We start from the raw sequence: 26,829 nt of genomic DNA, 5'->3' as shown, positions 1-26,829 counted from the left end.
TGGGGCTGGCGGCAGTGCAGCGCATGTCGTGGGTCCCATCCTACGTGTGGCTCTGTCCCATGCTGCTGGCCCTCTGGGTAGGGTCTAGCCCCAGAGACCCCAGGGTCAGGGGGCGCAGCTGATCCCAGTGTGGGGGCAAGGCCAGCCCCTCTCCACGCTGACCCCTCTCTTCTCCCCCAGGCTACTGAATGCAGAGGACGGTGGCAGTTGTTGGTGGTGGGATCAGTGGCCTCACCGCCTGCTACCACCTGGCCAGGAGCCCCAGTGCTCCCAAGGTGAGACCTCGTGGGGCAGCGTCCCCAGGGGCTGCCTGCACAGGGCACTAACGCGGCAGGTCACTGCCCCTGGGGCTGCCCCACAGCTCAGGGGCCTTTCTGCGGAGACCATGGACAGCACCAGGGCTGCCCTGCCTTCCAGGGCAGAGAAGAGCCCCTTCCCTACAGTCTTCCAGCTCTTGGCCTCTGTGCTGGAAGTGCCAGTGGGGGTAAATGGTACCTGATGTGGGGCTGGCTTGTGCAGCATTCAATGACCCTGGGCTCACAGCTGCCCCACCCAGCTAGGGCATCGAGTTCAGGCCTGTGGGTGGCCCCTGATCCCTTCTGTGAGGCTCAGCCACCTGGCTGTGGGGCAGGTCCTGGGGCTCTTCCTGCACCTCTTGGTGCCAGGCTCTGCAGCGCTGAAGCACCGGTAGGAAGACGGTGCAATCCATTGCTGACTGTGCTGCTTCATGCCTGGAAATGGCCTCCACAGGCCACAGCCTGGGGCTCAGGGGAAGCTGGATTGGGCTGGGCTCCGGGGCAGTTAGGCTGCTTGTACCGGGAGCCTTGGTGTTATGAGGGGCTGGCTCAGCGACCGTCTCCTGCGAGAACTGGGGTGACTGCAGCCCTTCCCTGATGGACTCCCCCCTCCCCACAGATAATCCTGCTGGAGGGTAGCAGCCGCCTGGGGGGCTGGCTCCATTCTACTCGAACTGAGGACGGGGCCGTATTTGAGCATGGTCCCAGGGGGATCCGACCTGTGGGGACCGTGGGGAAGAACACTCTGCTCATGGTAGGTGGGCAGAGCCTGCAGAATCAGGGAGGGGGGCAGGGCCCAGCTGGGGGATGAGGGGGAGACCTGGAGTGTTGGCTCTGCAGCCAGGTGGGATCTGTCCAGCTAGGCTAATCTAATGGAGACGCTGGGAGCCCCCATGCAAGGGCAGGCCCCAGAGCTGCCTCTTGGTGGCTGTTGGGACCTTGCAATCGCTTGCACGCCATCAGGACAGTGACAGCTGGGTGCTCTTGATGCCAGTAGCTGGGTCTACCCCTGCTGAAGGGCTGGTACTCCTCAGCCCCTGGCTGGAATGGCCTTGGCGAGGAAGCCGACATGCCAGTGCAATACAGAGCTGGGGGAGTGCAGGCAATGGCTTAGAGGAACCCGTGGGGCACGGTCAAAGGGTGGGAACATCTGGCAACTCGGGGGCGGTTTGGGTGGAGTCAGCGAAATGGCTGTGTGCATTGGGGCAGAGCCTGCTGACTTTGGTCTGTCCTGCCTCATCTCAGTCAGGGCCAGGGGGTCTGGCATGACTAGGATCCCCCTGATCTCAGCTAGGAGTATGGATTCTGTGGGGCAGCAGAGGCCTCCAATTTTGGTCATGGCATCTTGGTGCTGCCCTAATACCCAGTAACATGAGCAGTCGGTGTCTGGCCCGCTTGTCTCTCCCTAGGTCTCTGAACTTGGCCTGGATGCAGACGTGCTTCCAGTGCCCGGCGACCACCCGGCTTCCAAGAATCGCTACCTCTACGTGAGCAGGGCGCTGCACAGGCTGCCATCCGGCATTGGGTACGTGTTCCGTGGCTGCTGCTGCCCAGCTGTTGTGTGGGGGAGCTGATTCTTTCCCTCAGTCCCAGCAGCTAGTGACTGTGCAGGGGGATGATGGGTCTAGGGGTGGGGACAGGGAAGGTTCCTAGCTGCATTGCCTCTGTTCGCTTCGCTGCCATGTCCCAGCCTGGTAACCCCTCTGTGTTTGTTGGCAGCGGTGTTCTGCGGACAGTGCCGCCCTTCACCAGACCCCTACTCTGGAGTGGGCTGCGTGAGCTGGCAGCCCCCCGGGGCACCCAGCCGGATGAGACCATCCACAGGTTTGTGAGCCGCCGCTTCGGAAAGGAGGTATGAGCCCAGCCTGTGCAGGGAGGGGAGCCTAGGAGGGGTGAGTGTGGGCTCTGTGCACAGGGCAGGGGGAGGCAGCTTTGTGCACAGGGCACTGGGAGAAATTTAGTGCAGGGGAGGAGCTGGGGCTAGGCCCCAGGGCGTGGTGGCAGCAGCTCTGCCTATCTTCATCCTGCAGCGGGTGAGGGAAGGGAGCCAGGCGTGGCCCTCCTGGATGGGCCCCAGGCAGCCTGTGATCTGTGCTGCACTGTCACACTTGGAGACGCAAGACAATTTCCATAAGAGCCAAGGTGTGGACCCAGATGTCCTGAGGCCATTCTGCCAGGCTCTTCTAGTGCCCTGAGTGCAGGCAGATTCATGCAGGATTCTGCATTTCCCATTCCAAACTGCCAGGCAGTGTTGCTGTGCAGTGGAACAGCTGCCACTTCCTGCCCCAGAGGGGGCTGCATTGCCATGACAGGTTTCTCTGTTGGTATCTCAGTGATGCAGGGCCTGGTGGTGAAGCAAGAGAGACTGTAAGTCAGGGCTCCTGGATTCTATTCCTGGCTCTGCCACAGACACAGTGTGCCTCAAGGCATGGCTCTTCCTCACTCTGTGACTCAGTTTCTCCATCTGATCATGCCTGACATCCTGGTGGTGGGGAGCCTAGTTGCCACGGTGCTCTGGAGCCCGAGGGTGGGAAGGTGCTAGAGGAGGTGAGGCGTGAACAGGCCGCCAGCAGGGCTGGAGGATCAGAGCACCACTGAGAAATGACAGAGAGGGAACTTGCTGGGAGTCCTATGATTGGAGAGAGGGGCTGCTTCAACCAGTATGAAGGCAGAGCAGGCGGCTCCTACCCCCAGCATGGGGAGTCCTCCTGCCCCATGGTTGACGGTGAGAGAAACCTGCTGTGGCCAGGTGTGGGGGGTGTTCCTCCCTGTGGGGCGAGCATGGTCTGACTGCAGGCCTGGCACTGGCCTCTCTTCAGCAGCTGGGGGTGTGGGAGCTGTGCATGGTGTGGGAGTGTGTCAGGGTAGAGGCCTGTGGTCTGACTGCAGGCCTGGGGCTGGCCTCTCCAGTCTCTGTGCTCAGTGCTGGTGGGGAGTGAGCTTGGCCTGGTGCAGGGGCTGTGGGGGCTGCCTGGCAGCCTCGTCTGCCCAGTCCTGGTGGGAGAAAGGGCAGGTGGACCCAGGGTTGTCCCTGGTCACTCCAGGGTTTGTGGAGCCAGGGGGGTCTCTGCCCCTTCACACAGCTGTCCCCTGGGGGTTGCAAGAGCTGCCCTCACTGGCTTTTCAGCTCACCCAGAGCCCCACTGGGAAGATCCCTTCTCTCTTGCCTGTGTCCAGCGGGTGGGGCTGGGGCAGGACTCTATACCCAACAGAATTAGGGCTGGGGTAGAGCCTGACTGATCCTCTCCCCTTGGCTTCCTAGCTGGCCGACATCGCCATTGACAGCCTGTGCCGGGGGGTGTTTGCTGGAGACTGCCGGGCCCTGAGCATGCGCTCCTGCTTCCCCGCGCTGTTTGAGGCTGAGCAGAGGTGGCGCTCTGTCATCCTGGGGATGGCCCTGGGTGGAGGTGAGAGTTGGCCGCGCAGCCTCCTGCAAAGGGGCTCTGGGGGTGATGGAGCCGCTGGGCAAGGGATAGGCTGCACCTGTGCTCTAGGAGAGTGTGATACAGAAGGGCTTTCCACAGGGACAGGAGCATGTGCCTGAGTCAGGACCCTGCTCCATCGCTGGCTGGCTGTGAAGTCTCCTCCCCTGGCTCCCAGGGCCAGCTCTGATCTCTGGGGGCGGGTCAGGGCAGCGGGATAGAGCTGGGAAGTGGGGAGATTGGCGGGTTCCTGAGGGATTTGCCGTGTGGATGAGTTTCTAGTCTGCTCTCTGCATCTAGGGAAGGGCCCCGCCCTGGACTCGGCGCTGAGCCGCAGGGCCCGCGACGAGCGCTGGAGCCAGTGGTCGCTGCGTGGTGGCATGGAGACACTGCCCGAGGCCCTGCAGGACTTCCTGAGACGGCGTGGGGTGGAAATGCACTGCCATGCCCGGCTGCGGAGCCTGGAGAGAACGGCAGCTGAGTGCTGGCAGGTGGGAGGCAGCAGGGTGTGTCCTCTTGCATCCCTGTGGAGTCCCCAGGGCTCTGCTGGGACACGGAGGGGAGGGGAGCTGGGCTCCAAAGGGTTAAACTGAAACTGATCCTCCACTTCTTGCTGCATTTTCTGGTCAAACACTTCACCATTGCCCAATTCAGGTGTGAACATGAGTGGTCAGAGCAGGGGGGGTGGGAGCCAGGACTCCTGGGTTCTACCCCAGCTTGGACACTTGTCTTCCTGCTGGGGTGAGTCACCTCTCTGCTCTGTGGGGCAGGGGTGTAGGCCCAGACTTGCCAGCAGGTGGGCCGAGGTCTCTGCTCTGACTGTGCCTTTCCCATCTAGATCACCCTGGAGGATGGCAGTGTGAGAGCAGACCATGTGATCAGTGCCATCCCAGCCAGAGGTAGGGGTGGTGCTGTGCTGAGGGGAGCCCCTCTGCTCTGATGGGGATCCATGCCCAGTGTGGTCCCATGTAGCTGTGGAGCCATGTAGGCACTCAGGAAGGGTGGGGGTTGGGACTCAGTCTGTGCTTGTCCAGCAGAGACCCCGCATGGGTCTGAACCCATTTGGTGGCTGGGCCCTGCATCCCACTCAGGGAACCCTCCCCTCTGTGCAGGAGTGTGGGCTAGTGGTGAGAGTGGCAAACTCCTGGGTTTTCTCCCTGGCTGTGGTTTGGAGCAGGCGTTCCGGCTCTGCGCAGGGGGGAGAGGGGTGTGGAGCCCCCAGCTGCTCTGTGCTGAGGCGTCTCTGTTTCCAGCTCTGGCTGTGCTGCTCTCCAGCTCTGCGCAGGGGGGAGAGGGGTGTGGAGCCCCCAGCTGCTCTGTGCTGAGGCATCTCTGTTTCCAGCTCTGGCCGTGCTGCTCCCCGGCTGGGCCGAGCCGCTGGCCCAGGAGCTGCGCAGCATCGAGGCCGTGTCGGTGGGTGTGGTGAACCTGCAGTACAATGGTGCCACGCTGCCTATCACGGTGAGACTGGGGCACCCCCGCCTGCCCCCATAAACCCCTGCAGCCCCCATCCCATCCGCAAGCACCCAGCATTACATGGGGCTGAGTGGGAAGGGAGAACTCCCCGGACTACAGCCCTAGCCTCATGTCATGGGGCGGGACCTGGCAGCAATGGGTGGCTGTGGGGTGGGAGCTGTGGGGAGCTCCCAGCAAGTCGTGTGCGGAGCTGGCTCCCGGAGCTGGGGGTGTGGGCAGGGTGTCCACCCGTCTGCCCATCCAGCTACTGTCTTCCAGGGGGAAGTGGGGCAGACCCTAGGGGGTAATAGGTGTTTCCTTGTCTCTGTCCCAGGGGTTCGGGCACCTGGTGCCCTCATTCGAAGACAGCTCCCTGCTGGGCATTGTCTACGACTCAGTCGCCTTCCCGGAGCAGAATGGCAGCTGTGGCCCTTCCGTCCGGCTCACGGTGAGCACACCACCCTGCCCCCTGCTCCCTCCAGGGAGGTGTGCTGGTGGCAGAGAGGGCTGGGTGTGGATGTGCACAGGTCCAGCCATGGGCCCTGGCAGCCAGACCCCTGGCTTCTGATTTTCCCTGGGGATGCTTAACACCTACTCCACTTCTTCCCCCAAGGCCCCACCCCTGCCCTGCCCTCGCTCTTCCCCCAGTGTCTCCTGCCCAGTGCTGACCTGGGTGTTCAGCAGCAGGCAGGTGGCACTGGGAGGGAGGGGGAGGAGCTGATTGGCAGGGCCCACTGGTGAGTGCTGAGCACCCACTTTTTTGCCTCAGAGTATCCATGACAAGGGGGCTGGTTCCACCACAGCACAGGGCAGACAGCTATGGCATCTGGCCCAGGACCCTCAGCATCCTGCTGGCTCCTCCCATGGGCTGAAGGTTGGCCTGGTCTGGCACCAGCTCAGCCGTCCTCAGTGTGGGGCAGGGGATCCTGGTTTGGGGCCAGGCCTGGTCCTCTGGGGCCCTGTTTAAAATAGACTTCTAAGGTCAGAAGGGACCATTATGATCATCTAGTCTGACCTCCTGCACAACAACAGGCCCCAGAATCTCACCCACCCACTCCTGTAACAAACCCTGACGTACGTCTGGGCTATTCAAGTCCTCAACTTGTGGTTTGAAGACTTCAAGGTGCAGAGGATCCTCCAGCAAGTGACCTGTGCCCCATGCTGCAGAGGAAGGCGAAAAACCTCCAGGGCCTCTGCCAATCCGCCCTGGAGGAAAATTCTCTGTAGTAACTCAATCCCACCCTATCTGGTGTCCCATCACAGGCTATTGGGCATATTTACTGCTAATACTCAAAGATAAATTAATTGTCAAAATTAGGCTATCTCATCATACCATCCCCTCCATAAACTTATCAAGCTTAGGCCTTGGCTACACTTGTGAGTTAGAGCGCAATAAAGCCTCGCAGAGCGCTGTACCTCACTCCCCGTCCACACTGGCAAGGCCCGTACAGCACTGCTGGTACTCCACCTCCCCGAGAGGAGTAACGTTTGCTGTGTCTTGGCTACAACTCCCGGGTGTCAGTGTGAACAAGGAGTTAACTTACTGCCCTGTGATAAGCCCCTTATCAAGTGGCCACTCTTCTCATTGTTGTGATGGGCTGCAGGAATGCGGAAGTGCCCTTTCAAAGCTCCATCAGAGAGAAAAAGCAAACAGCAAAGTGAGTGAGTGAGAAGCAGGGGGGTCTGAACTTACATGCCAGTGTGCTGCACCACCTCTCCCCCCTTTTGAAAAACATGTTGCAGCAACTTGAATGCTGGGAGAGCTGCCCAAAATGCACTGCTCCCAATTCAGCTGCACATGTGGCCAGGTCAGTGCGCTGCAGTGTGGACAGATGGTAGCGCTTCCCCTACTCAGCTGTATGAAGGCGGGTTTAACTCTTACTGCTGTACAGCTGCAAGTGTAGCTATGCCCTTAGTCTTGAAAGCAGTTTAGGGTAGGGAGAGAGGAGATCCTGGTTTTCTGGAGCCATTACCCCTCCCCCTGCAGTTCAGAGGAGTCCTCTTGGCCCCCAGCCGAGATCTTGCTCCCCTCCTGAGTGGTTGTTTCGCTGCCTGCAGGTGATGCTGGGAGGTGCGTGGTTCGAACAGGGCTTTGGGGACCCAGACACGGTGCCACAAGCTGTGCTGCTGAGCCGTGCCAAGGAGGCAGTGAGGGCACACCTGGGCATTGTGGCCGAGCCCTCCCGCACAATCGTCAAGGTGCTCAAGGTAGGTGGGATGGGGGTGGGCAGCACTGGGAACCATACAGGCCAAACCAGCCCTCACCCTGTCTCTGGTCCTTCCACAGGCCTGCATCCCCCAGTACATGCTCGGCCACTGGCAGAGGACAGGTAAGGCTGGCAGAGCCCTTGGTGCCTCTCACATCTATGGTATCAGGCTGCCCCTCGCATGTTATCTCCTCTGCAGTATTGTAGATCAGAGTTGGAAGGGACCTCAGGAGGTATCTAGTCCAACCCCCTGCTCAAAGCAGGACCAATCCCCAGATTTTTGCCCCAGATCCCTAAATGGCCCCCTGAAGGATTGAACTCACAACCCTGGGCCAATGCTCCAACCACTGAGCTATCTGCCCCAAATCAAGCCTGGGGGGTGGGGTCCTGGGCTGGGCAATGGGCACACAGCCACACGCTCCCAGGTGGGATTTATAAGCATAGCCAGGGGAGCACAGCTCCAGCCCATGTGCTGAGGGTAGTAAAGACCCCTCTAGCCTTACTTCCTCTGTCCCCCTGGCAGAGAGCATGAGCCGTTACCTGGAGCAGGAAGGATTACCGCTGAGCCTGATCGGGGCCTCCTACCAGGGTGTCTCTGTGAACGACTGTATCTACAGTGCCAAGATGGCCGTCACCCGGCTCCTGGACCAGGCCTGCTGATCTGCCACTGGGCACCCACCTCTTGAACTAACTCTGCTTTGAGCAGAGAACAGTGGAGCCCCCTGCCAGGCAACGGGCTCTCACAGTGCGAGGAGAGGCTGCCTCCTCTGAGGGCACTGGGGCCTGGATTCCTACCCAAGGTGGGTGGGTCTGGGGCCCCCTTGTGATAGAGGGACATCCCCAGAAACAGTGTGTGTGGAGGCTGGGAAACTGACTCTCAGCAGCTGCAGCCTGGGTTCTTCCCAGCAGTGGTCAGGTACCAGCTCAAGGGAGGGGCTGGGCTGGCTTGTCTCACCCAGACCCTTCCTTCCCCACCCCCAAGGCTCCCCTCCAACCAGCCCTTGGCCAAGCCTCTCCCTGGCTGGTGTGGTTCATGCCACCATTGTGGAGCTCACTGTGTTTAGGGGGATTGGCTATGACCCCTGCACTGCAGCTCCCTGGAGAGGCCCTGCACCTCAGGCTCTGTCATTGACTAATAAATCCCCCCATGGCTGGGTTAGCGTGGCTCTGTGCTGACTGATTCTCCCTCACTACAGCATGCTGGGCTGGGAGCTGGGCACTGGCCTGCCCTGGTCCAAGGAGCACAGCACCTGGTGCTGAGCTGGTGCTGTGGTAGGGGGTGGATACCGCTAGGTACAGAACAGCTCAGGAGATGCAGCAGTACCCTGGTGAGGTGCCCATGGCAGGCGCCCAGTTTCTATAGGCTCTGTTCGCGTCAAGGGAGCTGAGTGGAGGAAGTCCAGCCCCAGGCTCCCTGGGTTGTGATAGCCCGTCCCCCAGAGGGATGAGCCAAGGGGCCACTGTATGACCAAATATTTTATTCAGCTCCTGCATGGTGCAGGTGCAGCCAGGCACGGCCAGCACGTTCCTAAATAAATAACCACAGCAAATTGTCAACAGCTGGAGGAGGATCAACCCCTGGGCTCCCCCAACCACCACAGGGGTGGGGGCTAGACAGCCCCCTAGGTCACAAACTGTTCTAGGGGGAGGGGATGGGAGCAGCCTGGCTCTCTAAGCACAGTCTACTCAGCACGCATCCCTTAAAGTGAACTCAGTGCCGGGAAAGGTGCTGCCTGGAGGCCTTTTAGCAGGTATAAGCCAGGCCTGCAGCAGCAGCTGGCACCCTGGCTGTGTTTGGAGGTGCCCTGGGCTTATGGACCCTTGAGCAGCTGCCACTGGGGCTAGGGCTGTCCAGGCACCAGTGCCACTAGTGCCCAGAGCAGGGGGGAGGGGAAAGGCTCCAGCTGGAAGCCCAGTCAGAGGGCTCCTCTCCCTGCTGCTCCAAGCAGCAGGACCAGTCCTGGCCATTTGCCCAGCTGCTCCCCTGGAGGCTCCTGTAGCCCCAGCAGGCTGTGTGCGCCCAGGGCACAGCTAGGTACACTGGAGGCTGCTGGTGCTGAATGCCCTGGCTCCTCCATACCAGAGCAGGGCACCCAGCTGCAACAGGGCTTGGGGGAAGGACATGGCCAAAAGCCTGAGCACAGGCTAGCAGCTCCCCAGCTCAAAAGCCACCATAGACAGGGCCAGGGGAGTCAGGCACAAGGCAAGTACCAGCCTCTAGGAAAGGAGGGAGCCCAGTCCCCCTCCCCCCCTCAGACAGCAGCTCCCTGCACTGTGCTGCCCACCTCCAGGAGTGCTTCCCCTCAGGGCACAGGGGCCCCCCTCTGCAGAGGATTAACACAGCAGCAGCAGGAGACCAGGGTGGTATGTAAATCCAGCACCAAGGGATAACAGCTCCAGGGTGAAGGGTCAGAGTTGAGCCAGCCTCCCCCAATCCCAGTGCCCCACTCAGCAGCTTGGCCAGGGCACACTGCAACACCGAGGGGTGGCAGCAGCCAATTCCAGGACAAAGGGCCTGCCAGCAGCTGAACACAACGCCCAGAGACACAGAGCAGTGGGTGCTATGAGCAGCCTGGGGCCCCACTGCAGTTCACGATTGGCCCAGGCAGAGTAATCAGGTGGGGGCGTTCTACAGTACAACTTGCAGGGACTAGGCCCCCCCTCACTGCCAGTATGGGTCAGGCTGGGGGAGGGAAGGGGATGCACATGAGCTTGCCCCACCTCCAGCACAGGGATTTTGGCTCAGCTTGTTCTCAGGAGCTCAGCAGGATGGGAGGGGTTGAGACTTAAGGGCTCAGCTCTGCTGAGGGGGAAGGGGTCTTGGGCAGGGCACCCGGGCTCAGGAAGAGCCTACAGCTAGCACTTGGATTGAACACCCACTAGCACCAGGATTCTAGGGGGCCTGAGCCAGCTAGCGCCCAGAGCACCGGTGCACCTGTTTCTCCCTGGCAGCAGGCCAGGACTGACTTTAGGACCTAGCCAGGGACGCACTGTAACCACACCCAAGGGTCAGGGCCCCATCATGAAGATGCAGCAGATACTAACACAACCAGTCTCACTCCTGGGGGCTTAGCCTTCTTGCTGAAAACCACCCCCTACCTCCTGTGCTACTAGGCTCTGCCCCGATCTACTGCCCCAGCAGGATGGTTTCCTGGGCCAAGACAGCCAGCCATGGGCCAACCTTCTCTGCCTTACAGCCCAGCTTGGGAGACTCCAAGCCACAGCCTGTGCTGAGGCTGCAGCCAAAGGTGCCAACAGTGGGGGCAAGCTGGCTGGTGGGCCCTGTCCCACTATGAACAGGCCCAAGACCTATCAGACTCAGCTCAAAGGGCTCACCCTGCAGACTTGTCCACTCCTGGCCTGGGCAGGAGCCCCTGGGTGCCAGGCCTCACAGCCCAGCCTGGCACATGGGAGCAGCACAGGGCCAGGGCCTGCAGCCCAGTGTGACCCATGGGGTTTGTTCTGGGAAGGGCTCAGCTCACACAGCGAGTTTCTGGCTGCCCTGACCCCATTCCTGATGTCCAGGGCCCTCTCTGGTTAGTGGGTGCTCGGTGGGAAGGTCTGATTGTCCCATTGTGTCTGGGGGGCCTCAGGGAGCTGCCCTTGGGCCAGGGCCTGTGGGGCACTGCCCCCTGCATTCTCAGCCCCACCCAAATCCATTGCCCCGGAGTCAGGTTTCCCCTTGCTGGAGGACTCCTGGCTGTGCTGCAATGCATCAAGGCTCTGTGGAGGGATGCCGGCACTCGGCTGGGTGCCCTGAGCAGCTCCACGCTGAGGCCCAGAGCTGTCCACAGCTCCCCCCTGGGCCTTCCTCTGGGTGCTGTCCCATGCAGCCCCTTCCCTGCCCCCCAGCTGGCCTGCAGCAGCTCCAGGCCCCTCGCTCTGTGTCCCAGGGGCTGTGGGCGCTCCCCGGCCAGCATGCTGTCCAGACTTCTGGGGCAGGGGTGGGGGCTGCTCCCCCCCCTTTGCCGTGGCCCAGGGTAGCTTGGCAGGATGTGTTTTGCGCAGCATCTCCTGCCTGAACTCATGGTTGGTCCCAGTCTTGTACTTCTGTCCCCCAAAGCCAGGCACAGACCCCTTCCTGCCCTTCAGTGCCCGGGGGTCGGTCCCGATGTCAGCAGTGATGTTGGTGTACAGGGGATGCAGCTCCTTGGCCAGCAGCGTGTAGGTGAGCGAGTTCATGCCATCCTGTGTCCACATCCTCTGCGTCCGGATCAGCAGGTCAAACCTGCAGAGTGGGGAAGAGAGTCAGCGCCAGGGCTCTGCCCAGTCCAGCCCCCACCCTCTGGGAGCCTCCCCGTCAGCCTAGCCAGCGTGAACTCCTGCCTTGCCAAGGAGCAGCGCAGGGCGGGGCGCCAGCACACTCACCGGTGCGGGTTCTCCTCATTGCCCTGGTCGCCTTTGTGCTTCACCATCTTGTAGTGGCCGACCGATATGGGGGGGCGCGAGATCTTCATGCCAGCCAGACGCACCCTGGAGACAGGATCAGACGCGTCAGTGCGGCACCCAGTGCAGGGGCTGCAGGATCCGCTGCCACGGCATGTGATGGGGGAGAGTTGCTATGGCAATGGTGCAGCAGGGCTCTGGGCTAGATCCCTACACCGGGGCCAGGGATCAGCTCCCTGGACAGCAGAGGGAGCTGAGTTCCAGCAGGTGCAGCACTGGCCAGGTTTTCCCCCCTTGGCACCCAGTGCAAGCCATGGAACAGCAGGGCCAGCTCAGCCCCAGCAGAGCACAGCCCCCAGGGACCATGGCGATGGGCACAGCCCGGGCTCAGGGCAGTCACTTCATCCTCACCCCACCAGCTCTGCTACAGCTACCGACCTGCCTCCTTCCCGCTGCGCTGGACCTACCTGAGCATGGCTGGCAATGGCACTGTGAGAAATGAGCATGCAAAGAGTCCCGAGAGCCAGGAGTGGAGAGAAGAGAGAGCTGGTGAGAGGCAGCCAGGCCCACGGGGAAGGAGGCACGCCAGGGCCAATGAGACATGGCCACAGCGGGGTTGGGTTGACCAGAGCCAAGGACAGACAGTTACAGACCATGGGAGGGAGGGGGAGGAGGGCAGCACACTAGAGCCAATGAGACAGTCAAGGGGGGGGCGGGGAAGGGGTGCACCTGGGCAATGAGAGACAGCCATGGACCACAGCAGGGCTGACAATGAGACCCAGAGTGCAGGAAGCGGGGGCAGGGCCAGAGGAGCCCAGCTTGTGAAGTGGGGAACCCCAGAGGGACCCGCTGCCCAAGCGCTGTCACCGGGCTCTGCCAGAGATGCTGCTGCCAGCCCCTTGGCCCAGGCCTGTGCCAGGGGTGACAGCTAGAACAGTGCCTGCCAAGGTCCCCAAGCGAATGCCTCACCAGCCCAGCCTGGGCCTGCTCTCCCAGCCCTAGCAGCACACAGGCCCTGCCTGACAGCTGGGCCCAGCCTGCTGCCCAGGACCAAGGGGGGGGTGGGGGTGGCAGCAGAGACACCTCCCACCCTGGGGAGCAGATCCTCAGGAGACAGCGAGGGGGGGCTGCACCCTAAGGCCAGGGGAGCAAGGTAGAGGCTCCACCTTGGCATGCCCCACTGAGCCAATGGGGTGGGTGCAATCACACCCCTCCCTCCTGCACAGGCGACTCGTGTGACTGATCCCAAAGGACAGTGTGTCACCAGCACCAGGCCGCTGATGCCAGACAGGCAGTGCCTGATGCCCAACCCCTGGGCCAGTTACTCACCACACAGCTTGTTAGTGCTCCCCCGGAGACAGGAGCTGGACTAGCAGGGGGCGTGGGCCAAGTCCTGCTCCTTCTGACCCTAGGATTCCCTGGCCCCCAATGCTCCCTCCACAGCTCCTTCTCTTGTCAGCAGGGTCCCCAGGTGGCCAGCCATGCGTGTGCTGAGCCTGTGTCTGGGAAGGGGAGGAAGTGCCCACACCCCAAGACAACAGCAGGGTGGGGACAGATCTGCTAGCACAGTGGGAGGGGTGAGAAGCAGGGCGCAGGTGCAGGACAGGTGCTGGAGGTGACTCTCACCTGGTGGCGATGTCATCGTCCTCCCCACCCCAGCCCCAGTACTCATTGGGGAAGCCGTTCATTTTCAAATACTGATTTGGGGTAAGCGCTGACACACCGCCGAAGTACTGGGCATACGGGAGGCTGGAGGAGAGAAGAGGAGAGTGACTGAGATGGCTTGAGGAGGGATCCTGTTTCAGAGACTACCCCCAGCAGCCAGGCCCCAGGTGCTGTGATTCCCTCGGGGAACCACCTCAGACCTCAGTCCCTGCTCTGGGCAGGCTGGCTGGGGCTTGGATACCGGGCAGTGAGGGCATGTAGGTGCAATGATAAACCATGGTGCCACTGGTATTAACTGACAGATGCAACCAGGAGTGGACCAGCAGGGGCTGTGGGGGCAGGACTCAGGGCCCGGGCAGGGCAGCCCAGGAGTGGACCAGCAGGGGCAGGACTCGGGCCCAGGCAGTGCAGCTTAGGAGTGGACCTGCAGGGGGCTGCAGGGACAGGACTCAGGGGCCTGGGCAGCTCAGGAGTGGACTAGCAGGGGCAGGACTACTATGGAGGATTTGGAAGAACCCTTCAGGGAAGGGATCAGAAGGAGACCCCACTAACCAGAAGGCATGGGATGCATTGTCCTAAGGATGGAGGGTTCCATGACCACCACTCCAAAACGAGGAGATGGCTGGTGGTGACTGGGGATTCCCTCCTAAGGGGGATTGAGTCATCCATCTGCCGACTAGACTGGGAGCCTCAAGAAGTGTGCTGCTTGCCTGGAGCTAGAATCCAGGATGTGACGGAGTGTTTGCCGAGACTGATCAAGACCTCGGACCGCTACCCCTTCCTACTTCTCCACATGGGCACCACTGATACTGCCAAGAATGCCCTTCAGGGGGTAACTGCTGACTACATGGCTCTGGGAAGAAGGATAAAGGAGTTTGAGGTGCAAGTCGTGTTCTTGTCCATCTTCCCCGAAGAAAAAGGCCCAGGTAGGGACTGTCAAATTGTGGAGGTGAATGCGTGGTTATGCAGGTGGTGTCAGAGAGAGGGCTTTGGATTCTTTGACCATGGGATGCTGTTCTAGGAAGGATTGCTAGGAAGAGATGGAAAGAGCATCTTCGCAGGCAGGTTTGCTAACCTAGTGAGGAGGGCTTTAAACTAGGTTTGCCAGGGGCTGGTGACCTAAGCCCAGAGGTAAGTAGGGAGTTGGATCCCAGGAGGAAACGCAAGGAGGAGGGTACAAGATAGGAAGCCTCCTGATTCATACTGAGAAAATAGGGCAATTGACTAGTTATCTCAGGTGTATGTACATGAACACAAGCAGCCTGGGAAACAAGCAGGAAGAATTGGAAATCAAGGAATTATGATGTGATTGAAATATCAGAAACTTGGTGGGGCAGTTCACATGACTGGAGCACTGTCATGGATGTGTATTAACTGTTCAGGAAGGACAGTACAGGAGGAAAGGTGGAGGAGTTGCATTGTATGTAAGAGAGTGGTATGATTGCTCAGAGCTCCAGTATGGAAAAAAGCCTGGAGAAAAGCCTGTTGAGAGTCTTTGGGTTAAGTTTAGAGGCGAGAGCAACAAGGGTGATGACATGGTGGATGTCTGCTATAGACCACCAGATCAGAAGGATGAGGTCGACGAGGCTTTCTTCGGATAACTGAAGTTTTCAGATCACAGGCCCTGGTTCTAATGGGGGGACTTCAGTCACCCAACATCTCCTGGGAGAGCAATACAGCAGTCCACAGACAATCCAGAAAGTTTTTGGAGAGTGTTGGGGACAACTTCCTAGTGCAAGTGCTGGAGGAACCAATTAGGGGCCATTCTCCTCTCGACCTGCTGCTTAAAAACAGGGAAGAACTGGTAGGGGAAGTAGAAATAGGTGGCAACCTGGGCAGCAATGACCATGAGATGGTTGAGTTCAGAATCCTGATGAAAGGAAGTAAGGAAAGCAGCAAAATATGGACCTTGGAGTTCAGAAAAGCAGACTTAGACTCCCTTAGGGAACTGAGGGACAGGATCCCCAGGGAGGCTAATATGAGGGGGCAAGGAGTCCAGGAGAGCTGGCTGTATTTTAAAGAAGCCTTATTGAGGGTGTGACGAACTGGGAATGTTCTTAATGGGTTCTTTGAATAATGAGTGGGGAGTAATAACCTGGGAAGGTTGCAGGGGAGTTTTGCTGGGACGGTCTGCATTGGGGATGGGAGACTTTCCTTGAGGACAGATACCTGAGCATGTAAGGAGGGGGCTGGAGACCAGGTGACACCTCTGCCCGGGAAACTGGACAAAGGGTGGGGGAGGAGCCAGGGGGAGGCTGAGGGAGATTCAGTTTGGAGCTGGCTAGGAAAATGAGGGGAACCCAGATGGGGCTTTGGCCTCCCAATGAGGCTCTGGCCTCCCTGCCCCCCCCTCCCCAGGGACCTAAATGAGGGGTCCTCTTGTCTGTACCTGCAAGACCTGTCTTGGACTGTGTTCCTGTCGTCTAAATAAATCTTCTGTTTTGCTGCCTGGCTGAGAGTCATGGTGAATCGCAGGAAGCCGGGGGTGCAGGGCCTTGTGTCCCCCCACACTCTGTGACAGGGCACAGGAACAAACCATCCCAATGTGCAGAAAGAATAGTAAATATGGCAGGCGACCAACTTGGCTTAACAGTGAAATCTTCGGTGAGCTTAAACTCAAAAAGGAGGCTTAGAAGAAGTGGAAATTTGGTCAGATGACTAGGGAGAAGTATAAAAATATTGCTAGAGCATGCAGGGATGTAATCAGGAAGGCAAAGCACAACTGGGATTTGTGGGCAGTAGGGGATGCGAAGGGCAGTAAGAAGGATTTCTACAGGTACGTTAGCAACAGGGTGGTCAGGGAAAGTGTGGGACCCTTACTGAATGGGGGAGGCAACATAGAGACAAGTGACGTGGAAAAATCTGAAGTACTCAATGTTGTTTTTTGTCCTGGTCTTCACAGACAAGGTCACCTCTCAGACTACACAGTATGGGGCAGCACAGTACGCTGGGAGGAGGTGAGTAACCCTCAGTGGTGAAAGAACCGGTTAAGGACTATTTAGAAAAGCTGGACATGCACAAGTCAACGGGTCTGGATCTAATGCATCCGAGGGTGCTGAGGGAGTTGGCTGATGTGATTGAAGAGCCATTGGGCATTATATTTGAAAATTCGTGGCAATCGGGAAAAAGGCAAAATCATGGAGCAGGTCCTCAAGGAATCAATTTTGAAGTACTTGGAGGAGAGGAAGATGATCAGGAATGGTCAACATGGATTCACCAAGGGCAAGTCGTGCCTGACCAACCTGACTGTCTTCTATGATGAGATAACTGGCTCTGTGGCTAAGGGGAAAGCGGTGGACGTGATATCTTGACTTTAGCAAAGCTTTTGATATGGTCTCCCACGGTATTCTTGCCAGCAGGTTAAAGTAGTATGGATTGGATGAATGGACTGTAAGGTGGATAGAAAGATAGCTAGATTGTTGGGTTCAACAGGTAGTGATCAATGGCTCCATGTCTAGTTGGCAGCCGGTATCAAGCGGAGTGCCCCAAGGGTTGGTCCTGGGGCCGGTTTGTTCAACTTTATTAATGATCTGGAGGATGGGATGGATTGCACCCTCAAATTCATGGATGACACTAAGCTGGGGGGAGAGTTAGATACGCTGGAGGGTTGGGATAGGATCCAGAGTGACCTAGACAAATTGGGGGATTGGGCCAAAAGAAATCTGATGAGGTTCAACAAGGACAAGTGCAGAGTCCTGCTCTTAGGACAGAAGAATCCCATGTACTGCTACAGTGTAGGTTTTCTGAGAGTGCAGAAAAGGACCTGGAGATTACAGTGGACGAGAAGCTGGATATGAGTCAGCAGTGTGCCCTTGTTGCCAAAAAGGCCAATAGCATATTGGGCTGTATTTTTAAGAGCTTTGCCAGCAGATCAAAGGAAGTGATTATTCCCCTCTATTTGGCTCTGGTGAGGCCCCACCTGGAGTATTGTGTCCAGTTTTGGTCCCCCCACTACAGAAGGGATGTGGACAAATTGGAGAGGGCAACGAAAATGATTAGGGGGCTGGGGCACATGACTTATGAGGAGAGGCTGAGGGAACTGGGCTTATTTAGTCTGCAGAAGAGAAGGTGAGGGGGGATTTGATAGCAGCCTTCAACTACCTGAAGGGGAGGGTCCAAAGAGGATGGAGCTTGGCTGTTCAGTGGTACCTGATGACAGAACAAGGAGTGATGGTCTCAAGTTGCAGTGGGGGAGGTTTAGGTTGGATATTAGGAAAAACTTTTTCACTCAGAGGGTGGTGAAACACTGGAATGGGTTACCTAGGGAGGTGGTGGAATCTCCATCCTTAGAGGTTTTTAAGGTCAGGCTTGACAAAGCCCTGGTTGGGATGATTTAGTTGGTGTTGGTCCTGCTTTGAGCCGGGGGTTGGACTAGATGTCCTCCTGAGGTCTCTTCCAACCATAATATTCTATGATTCTGTGACTCAGGGGGAGGGCAAGGGGACCCAGGAATGTAACAGCAGGGGCTAGGGGGGCAGGACTGAGGAGCGCCTGCCCCATGCTGAGCCATGACAGCTGTTTTCAGTCAGATTCACACAGATTCTGTGCCACAGCACCCAGTGACGGGCAGACAGCTGCAGTGGCAAGAGGCCATGTGAGAGGATGGCACGTGGCAGCTCACCTGTAACCAAATTTGTTCATGGCAATGGAGACGTGCTTGGGGCTCCAGGGGTCGCAGGTGTACAGGTTGTGGTCGTTCTCAGGGATGAGGTCAACATCATGCAGGAAGAGGCAGTCCCACTCCTCGTCCCTCAGAGCCTCCTTCACTCCCACGTTCAGCAGCTTGGCCCGGTTGAAGGTGGAGTTCCCAGCCTGGAGTGGGGCAGCGCAAGGAGCTCAGACATGCCCAGACAGACAGGAGCCCAGTCAGGTCCTTGAGGCCCCAACTCCACCCTGGGCCAGTGGGAATCTCCAGTACAGCGCCCCCTGCCAGGCAGCGGCAAGCGCAGACCCACCTGGTGGATGACATAGATGCCGTACTGCAGCTGCTGGCGCTGCAGAAAGGGGTGCAGATAGTAGAGCAGGTGGCGCAGGTGTGTCTCCCGGTTACGATGGGGGATGATCACGGCCGTACGGGAGCGGGGCTCGCAGGTCACGGGTTGGTATCTGCCCCCTTCCCTCACCGCCGGGTTCTTCTCCATGATCTGCTTCAGCGTTGGCACCTGACTGAAGCTAACTGTCAAGGGGCCAACTGCAGGGGCAAGAGCACTGCTGGCATCAGCAGAGACACACCCACAGCCCATCACACTGGCCACAGGTACACAGCTCCAAAGCCCACCCAGCTGAGGCCACCACACCCCAGCCCCAGTGCCGCCACTCCCACCCCCACCCCCAGAGAGGCATCAGCACCAACATCCCCATCCATACACACTACATGGCCCCTCTGTACTGGTATCCCTGTCTCGCCCCCAGCCAGCCTTGGCCACTCAGACCTCTCAGCTCTCACGGCTGCCACCCCAAACATTTCCTCCCCACTCAGCCATTGCTAAGGCAGCCCGCACATGCTCTCAAGGACAGGCGTGCCCCTCCTCCTCCACACTCAGCAGGCACAGGTGTGGAGAGTCGGCCAGCTGGCTGCCCAAGCCAACCCTGTCAGTCGGGCGAAGCCCAAGGGAGCCTAGCACCACATGGGGGCGGAACAAGGCTTTGGAGAGTTGAGGGGCTGCCGTGAGCACAGCTGTCCTTTAGGCTCATCCTTCACTGGACAGCCAGGCCATAGGCCTGAACAGCCAACTCTGCCCCTCCGGGGCCGACCTGCGCTCCGGCCACAGCATCTGGGGTGCAGCTAAGCTCCATGATGGCTCCCTCCAACAGCAGCTGTGTGGGGACAGGAGTCCGCGATTTCTCCAGTCCTCATGTCTCTGTGCCCTGAGTCAGTGCTGTAGGGGGGTCGTTCACACCAAGGGGAGCCCGGTCTGGTAGGCAGGGCTGAGAGCAGGGGACTGCAGAGGATACAGAGTCCCTCCCGCTCCCACAGACCCAAAGCTCCATGCTGCCACCTCTGGGGAGGAGGCCAGTGTCCGGGCGGGGCAGAGCTCCTGCCCCAACAAGGTATCGTCAGGTGGGACAGACAGCAGGACAAACAGCCTGGGCCTCCATCTGCTCCCTGCAGAGGAGTGGCTCCCCAGCTGGCAGCGTCGCTCGGTTCTCAGAGCAGCGGGTAGGACTTGAACACAGGCCTGGCCTCTCCCACTAGGTGCCCTGCTCCCTGGATGGGTCTGATGCACTGCAGCCCTGAACAGATCCCCACTGACATGCAGCCCCCTGCCCGAGCCTGACCTGGCCTCTCCAAGCCTGCTTCCCCATGTGGATCTGTCCCAGGGTTGCTGTTATGGGTGCTTGGGTGTGTCTAGGTGAGTACACACCAGCTGCACAGCCAGACTTCCCATTGCAGAGCAATGCAGGGCCTCCCGGCGGCGCAGCAGCCTCATTAGCCCAGCACCGCTGCTGCTCCCGCAGCGAGCTGGGGAGGGCACCGCGTGGTGCTGGAACTGGGCTCACAGCAAGTCCAGGCTACATGGCAGCTACCCCCCAGGCCCACCAGCCCCTTGTCTCCCACAGCGCTGCTGGCAGTGGGAGCTGGAGCCCCACTGGGGCAGAGGCGTGTTCTAGTCCTTTCACCAGTGGGCTGGTCTGAGCACTCTTGGGCACTAGCCTGAAGGTGCATCTGAGGCAGCAGGCTCCAGAGACTTCTTGCTCCTCCAAACACAGAGCGTGTCCTGGCAAGTCATGGATCCCAGCCTGTGGTGAGTCCCACCCTGCCTGCTAGCTGAATACCGGGTGTGCAGAAACGGGCAGGCTGACCGACCTACCCAGGATGCAATGGGTACAGAATCGCCACCCATCAGTGGCCAAGTTCTGCTCCATCCCTAGGTTTTTAGAGCACCCACATCACCATTTGGAGGGGGCAATGCAGCCTGGGATATCCCCACCGGGCAACATCACAGCCACACACGAGCTTTTACAACAGAAAACTGTAGTCGAATGAAAGTTAAGACAAAACAATCTCAAGTGAGCTGGTGTTCCCTCCCTGACCTACCTCTGATGGGAGAGTCAAGGACTCCAAAGCTCTCTCCATGTTTAAATATGCAAGTGCTCGGAGACAGGAGCTGATTGCCCGGCAGCTCTGTGGTGCATGGGGTCACACTGCTGGAGGCGCCAGAGGCAAACCTCAACCACATGAGCAAGAGGGCATCTCTGCTGCCCTTCCCAGACCCTCGGCCCACAGCAAGATGGAGCTATGAGACATGGCAGAAGCAGCCCCCTGGAGGGCAGGCGCCTCGTCTAACACGTAACCAATAAGCCTTCTGGAGACATGACACAGGCCATTCCCCCTGCCTGGCCCTGTCCTGCCCTACAGGGTGCTACCCACCTCCCCCCGCCTTGCCTCTGGGGAGCTCGCTCCCCACCGTAGCTTGTCCTGCACCCACTGATGGGAGAGGGGAAATACCCTGCTCGTTATTATTCCTGCTGGAAAACCACAGACTTGACTGAAAGCCAGTTTGACTCGTGTATGACAAATGGTGCTACAGAAAGGCTGAGTGAACCCCATTCCACCGGCTCTCAAGGCTCCATGCCTGCGCCCCCTGATCCCCGCCTGCACTCCACCGATCCCCCCTCCCCCCCCCCCCCGCCGGGCTCCACGCCTGCGCCCCATCGATCCACCCCCTGCACTGGGCTCCACGCCTGCGCCCCACCAATCTTCCACAGGACTCCTTGCCCGTGGCCCTCTGATCCCCTACCACCTGCTGGGCTCCCACTCTGGCCCCATGCCCAGTGCACAACTTACTGAGGTAGGGCGAGCGCTCAGGGCAGTAGGGCAGGGACCCGGTGGGGCTGCCGCCTGGAGGCGGCCGGGGCAGGAGGTGACTCAGGTTGGTGTACACGTCCCGGGTGCGGGAGTAGTCGAAGATGGGGTTTGAGTCACGCCCAAAGATGGAGGTCAGGTTCCGGAAGCCGCCGAAGGAGAAGTACACCATGAAGGCAAACTGGAAGCCAATGAGCAGGGCCAAGGTGCAGGGCCTGTCCAGGAGTCTCCGGATCATGATGCCAGGAGGGAGCTCTCCTCCCTCACAAGCGGTGCCAGGTGGTGTCTCTAGCTGGTGCTGTCGAGAGACAGACATCCACACATTAACTGGGTGAGGTGCCCCTGGGCAGCAGCATGCAGCCCCCCAACTCCTCCTGGGAAGCGCACAGCCAGCCTCATCCCCCACACAGGGTGTGAGTCTCTACTGGAGACTCCCTTCAGCGCCAGGGCCTCACCTCCTCCACCCAGCAGAGCTGGCCGGCCGCAGGGAACAGGCTGGCAAAGAACTATAAGGACTCTGGTTTAGCTGGGGAAATCATCTTGTGACATGAACATGCCCAAGTCGCCCTCCACCCCGTGCAATGGGAGGGCAGTACAACCTGCTCCCTTCCCAGCCCAGGAGCAAGCTGGCAAATGCCATTAAGTGAAGAATTACAGGTCCTGGGGGAGTCTCGATCTCCTGCCAAAGCACTCTGCGAACTCTTGCTGGCATTGGGATAGCACTTTTCAGCCTGAGGGATACCCAAAATCTGCTCCTCACCCCCACCCCCGGGGAGATGCAGCCACCTCTGGGGTGAAGAGCAGCAGAAGTTTAGAGGAAGGCGTGAACCCAACCCGTGTCCACTCAGAGCTGCAGGGAGAGTGGAGGGAAGTGCAACAGAAAAGCCTGCATCTGGATCTGGCCAGGGAGACTAGTGAGAAGTGCCACCAGATTAGCAAAGGCCCTTGGGGTCCCTGCAGCTGTGTCCTCTAGCACCAGGCTGGGGCACAGAATCAGTCACTCCCATCTCAGTGGAGCAGCATCACGGCTTGCAAGGAACAGCTCTGCGTTAGCAGGAGACAGACTGGCTGATCCATCCCTCTCCTCATGGGAGCTGCACCCCTGCATTCACCTCCCCTGTCTGCACCATGGCATCTTCCTTCCCCAGATCTGCACTGACACTTACTGCCCTGCAGCACAGCACAGCTGACACTGTCTTGGCTGCACCTCTCTCACATCCTCCAGGCCTTTCTCCACTCTGTGACTCCGTGCTGGGACCATGGCCTGGCTCCAGATCCTGCCTGCTTTGCCAGTATTTAGAGGAAACAGCCCCATCTCCCCAGACTCTCACACTTCCACCTGTTCCTTATTCTACTCAGAACCCCGTCCAGCCATCTTCCTTCTCAGCACCCCGAGGGGCTGGGATCAGCCAGCCCCACGCCCTCCCCGCCTGGCTCTAGTCATCTAACACCACTCGTCTGCTTCGTCAGTGTCTCAGGGCTCTGGGCACAAGAGCCTTCTCTGGGACTCCTCCTGGCTACCCCACCCCATCTCTAAGCAGAGCATTCACACCCGCACCCAAGTCTGGCCTTTGCCACTGCAGCCAGAAGTGGCCCCTGCTGAGCCCCTGGAGAAGCTGCAGATTCCAAGACCAGAAGGGATTAGTGCCATCACAGAAATGTCGGACTGGAAGGGACCTCGGGAGGGCATCTACTCCAGCCCCCTGCACCGAGGCAGGACCAAGTAAGCTTAGACCATCCCTGACAGGGGTTTGTCCAACCTGTTCTTAAATACGTCCAGGATTCAGCGACCTCCCTTGGAAGTCGCTTCCAGAGCTGAACTCCCCTGAGAGTTGAAGTTTTTCCTAATATCTAACCGAAATCTCCCTTGCTGCAGATTAAGCCCATTACGTCTTGTCCTGCCTTCAGTGACCATGGAGAATGATCAGTGTCTTCCTTTTAACAGCTACTAACATATCTGAAGACTCATCAGATCCCCCCTCAATCTTCTTTTCTCAAGACTAAACATACCCAGTTACTTTAACCTTTCCTCATGGATCAGGTTTTCTAAACTTTCTATAATTTTTGTCCCTCTCCCACAGGCCAGAGAACGTCCCCCAAAATATTTTCTTTGAACTAGAACAGACCTAGAAAAACATCCCATCTTGATTTTAAAATGGCCAGTGATGGAAAATCCATCACGACCAATGGTCAAATTACCCTCACTTAAAATTTCAGGCCTTATTACCAGTCTGAATGTGTCTAACTTCAACTTCCAGCCATCGGAGCATGTTAGACCTTTCTCTGCTGACTGAAGAGCCCTTTACCAAATGTTTGTTCCCCATGTAAGTACTTACAGACTGTGATGAACTCACCCCTTAACCTTCTCTTTATTAAGCTAATTAGATTGAGCACCTTGAGCAGACCGCTAAGAGCCATGTTTTCTAATCCTTTCTTCATTCTCTTGGCTCTTTTCTGAACTCTATAATTTATCAACATTCTGGACACAAAACTGGATGCAGTATTTCACAAGAGGTCGCATCTGTGCCATATACCGAGATAAAACAATCTCTCTATTGCTACCCTATATTCCTGTTTATCTGGCCAATGCATGGGACACATTAGCCGTTTTGGCTGCAACACTGCACAGGGAACTCACGTTCAGCTGATTATCCACCACAACCCCCAAATGTTTTTCAGCATCAGTGCTTCTCAGGATGAAGTCCCGCACCCTGTAAGGACGACCTAGGAGGGGGCTGGGTGCAAAATGAAGAGAAGGGAGTTTCCATTTAGGAGTTCTGCTGGCCTTGCCTTTGCCCTCACTCCGTCACATCACTGGTCTGTTCCCCCTATGGAGATCTTCTGTCTCTGCATCGACCTGGAAATGCGCCGGTGTGACGTCTGATCCTGAGTTGCGGTGCTGCAGGAGACAGCACACAGCGGGTCAGGACCATTGGCATATTGGTGGCAAGGGAAGGGGAGGTGGAAACCCAGGAGATTGCTGGGGAGAAGAGGGCTCAGCTCTCAGCGGGAGCATTGCTCCTCCCTCCCTCTACGATTTCTACATCTCTCCTTCCAGAGCAGACCCCCACTGTGGAAGGTATCACCACAGCGGGAAGCTGCCTGGGCTGAGGACATGGGCTCTCCTCACAAACTGCTGCTTTCAATTCAAATCAGATTGTGTTTCTAGCACTTCTGGCTAGAAAGAGAAGCTCATGAAGCTGCCATCTCCCAGCAAGAGCAAAGGGAGCTGCAACCGTCCCCCTCTACGGAGTCCTGAATTTTGAGGCCTTATCAGATCAACTGAGGGTCGATGCTTTTAGTTTTCACACCAGTCTCCATCCCAGAAAGATCCAGCGGGCATGCTTCTCCCACGCAGCTAGGTGCGTCTTTCCTACTGCAGCCACAGCAGTTTGCCCCCCTCTTAAAGAGCAGACAAACACTTTGTCCTTAATCTAAAAAAAGTCCTTTTTCCACAGCAAGAGTCTCTGACAATGCTCAGCATACCTCCCCTCCGCATGGAGCTGAACACAAAGGCTACCTGTCTCTGCAGACAGAAACGCCTGAGGTTTAAATTATAGTACCCAGAAAGCAAACACGCCACAGGGCATCGAAGGGGGAGATGTGGGATAATTGAAGGATTTGCTACTGTTTTCAGAGAGCCGGCTAAAAATATTTATAGACCCAGTCAAAAAATGCTGCTGCATGCATGCAATGCAGTTTACCGAATTTGAGAGCTCTCAGTAAAATGTGGCCCAGCAGCAGCAAACGTGGGCTCAGTTTCACTGCTAATCAATGTCTGAACAATGAATATTCTCGCAGATTCAAATTTAGCCCAGCTAAGCAGGAAAAACACAAAAACCAACATCTCCCCCGCAGATGTGCCAGACCACAGAGAAGACTCCTTGCCTGATTCCACTTTGCCCTGGTCAGTAGGATCCTGGGATTCAAATAGCTGCTGTGTCAACTGGGGACCCTGCTGCTGGAACATCAGACCCCTGCAGAGTTCTCCCACTAGGAACATGGGGGAACTAAGGCAACCCCCTGCCGTTAAGGAGTCAGATGTGTTGTAATTTCACCTTCAAAGCATTAATCATTCTCCACGTCCCCCTGCCCGATAGCTAAGTATTATCCCCATTTCACAGATAGGGAAACTAAGGCACAGAGTGGGGAAGAAACTTGACTGGAGTCACGCAGTGAGTCAGTGGGAGAGCCAGGATTCTCTCTCCTAAAGGATACTAATGATCAACAGCTGCCCAAGGCCCCAGCCAGGGGCTGAACAGCCGTGTATGGAGACACAGCTATCACAGTCTGGGCACAGCTAGGACTCACGATGCTCCTGACCTCCGGGCCTCATGCTCAGGCTGCAGCCCACTTGGCACAAATGAAGGAGACCTGCTGCAATCGATTCTCTCACCACAGATAAGCAGAGAGCAGCATTTCACTGCTGGGGCCAGGGTAACAAGGCAGACAGGGTGCAAACTTGCCAAGGTTTGAGGGCATGGCGCACTGCTGGCATTACAGAGTCCATGGCAAAAGGCTGCGGGTGCTGGAAAGGGAAGGCACTGAAATCTATTCCATTAATGCTTCATGCAGCCCCCGCACCAGCCCTGCCAAATCAATGCTTCTAACATCCTCTCCATCTTCTCTGCTGCACAATGCCAGCCACCCTCACCCACAGCCCACCACAAGGCACAGGATCTGAGTGCAACCGGAACCAGTGGACGGCTCCATCCATGGACACACCCTAGAGCCGTGACCTGTGTGCAAATACAACGCGCCTTCAGTACCCTCAGTTCCAGCTGAGGATTTCAAAGATGCCCAAGGAAGTCTGAAGCCCAGCACCAGGAAAAGCCAGTGTTTGCCAGGGGCACTTTAGAAATAAAAGCCATGTCACAAATTAACATGACATGAAATTCCATGCATGCCACCCATGCCCTTCCTTGGAGTCTGTTCTAGGGACAGGAGAAGGGGCAGTGCTCCCAGCCGTCTCTGATGGGTATTCGGCCCTCCAGCTCCTTAATGCAATCACGGCCCTTCTCTTTTCCTGGTTCATCCCTCTTCCTGTTACTGAGGGGTGGGAACATTAATATTATTAAGGGAGCAGAGCTGGAGTTCCTTCTCTAAGTGCTCAGGTGACACTGGGTACCTGGCATAGAGATAAGACTGGCTGCTCTGGCAGCATTCCATGTGCTCAGGAGAGTCCATTAGCCAGGAGGCAAAAATGCACCCTGTGCTGCCAAATCTGGTCTCACAGGTAATTGCATGAGTTGCCGTACCATATCGGACTTTGAGTGCATCACATTTGGCACCTTGCCTCCAGTGGAAAACAGCCCTGTCCCCGTGATGCAAGGAGGGGCCGGTCCTGCAGGGCTCCACACCCGGGATTCCTTCCGCGCTCCCATGGCAAAGAGCGGATGTCCTGAAGCGACCAGTCATTCCCATCTCTGCAGGTGCCACTACAGACAGGAGAGCACTTCACAGAGATCCAGGCTCCTCCTACTCCAGCTGCTTGTGCGTGCGCCTCAGATCCAGTAGCGGGGAGTTCCGCAGGGCAGCCGAGCGCCTGACACGCTGCCGGGGCTGGGCGGCTTGCACGGGACCCCGCAGAC

At 58.0% G+C, this 26,829-nt stretch overlaps 2 protein-coding genes across 4 annotated transcripts; one reads left to right on the top strand and one right to left on the bottom strand.

Annotated features, from left to right (window-relative positions):
• The first annotated feature begins 13 nt into the window (after positions 1-13).
• On the top strand, positions 14-8,539 carry PPOX (protoporphyrinogen oxidase). 2 transcript variants are annotated; one of them, XM_032765162.2, is made up of 12 exons: positions 14-275; positions 916-1,050; positions 1,706-1,821; positions 2,016-2,148; positions 3,559-3,703; positions 4,019-4,209; positions 4,557-4,617; positions 5,061-5,179; positions 5,508-5,621; positions 7,232-7,381; positions 7,461-7,503; positions 7,904-8,539. In XM_032765162.2, exons 1-12 carry the CDS (start codon positions 189-191, stop codon positions 8,038-8,040), a joined length of 1,431 nt encoding a protein of 476 aa, XP_032621053.1. In that variant the 5' UTR covers positions 14-188; the 3' UTR covers positions 8,041-8,539. The 2 variants fall into 2 exon arrangements, with proteins under 2 accessions (XP_032621053.1, XP_074927240.1); XM_075071139.1 differs by lacking the exon at positions 5,061-5,179.
• A 304-nt stretch (positions 8,540-8,843) lies between these two features.
• B4GALT3 (beta-1,4-galactosyltransferase 3) lies at positions 8,844-24,141 on the bottom strand. 2 transcript variants are annotated; one of them, XM_032765161.2, is made up of 7 exons: positions 23,877-24,141; positions 21,221-21,536; positions 18,387-18,622; positions 18,053-18,243; positions 13,393-13,515; positions 11,749-11,853; positions 8,844-11,608 (listed from the first exon to the last, which is right to left on the bottom strand). In XM_032765161.2, the coding sequence occupies exons 2-7, from the start codon at positions 21,474-21,476 to the stop codon at positions 10,918-10,920; spliced, it is 1,602 nt and encodes a 533-aa protein (XP_032621052.1). In that variant the 5' UTR covers positions 21,477-21,536; positions 23,877-24,141; the 3' UTR covers positions 8,844-10,917. The 2 variants fall into 2 exon arrangements, with proteins under 2 accessions (XP_032621052.1, XP_074927239.1); XM_075071138.1 differs by lacking the exon at positions 13,393-13,515 and having other exon boundaries at positions 10,561-11,608.
• Between the last annotated feature and the right edge of the window lie 2,688 nt (positions 24,142-26,829).

This window comes from Chelonoidis abingdonii, chromosome 11, assembly GCF_003597395.2.
Source record: "Chelonoidis abingdonii isolate Lonesome George chromosome 11, CheloAbing_2.0, whole genome shotgun sequence".
Lineage (NCBI taxonomy): Eukaryota > Metazoa > Chordata > Testudines > Testudinidae > Chelonoidis > Chelonoidis abingdonii.
Note: the sequence above shows the minus strand (reverse complement) of the source record. Positions and strands in the feature narration are given on the sequence as shown.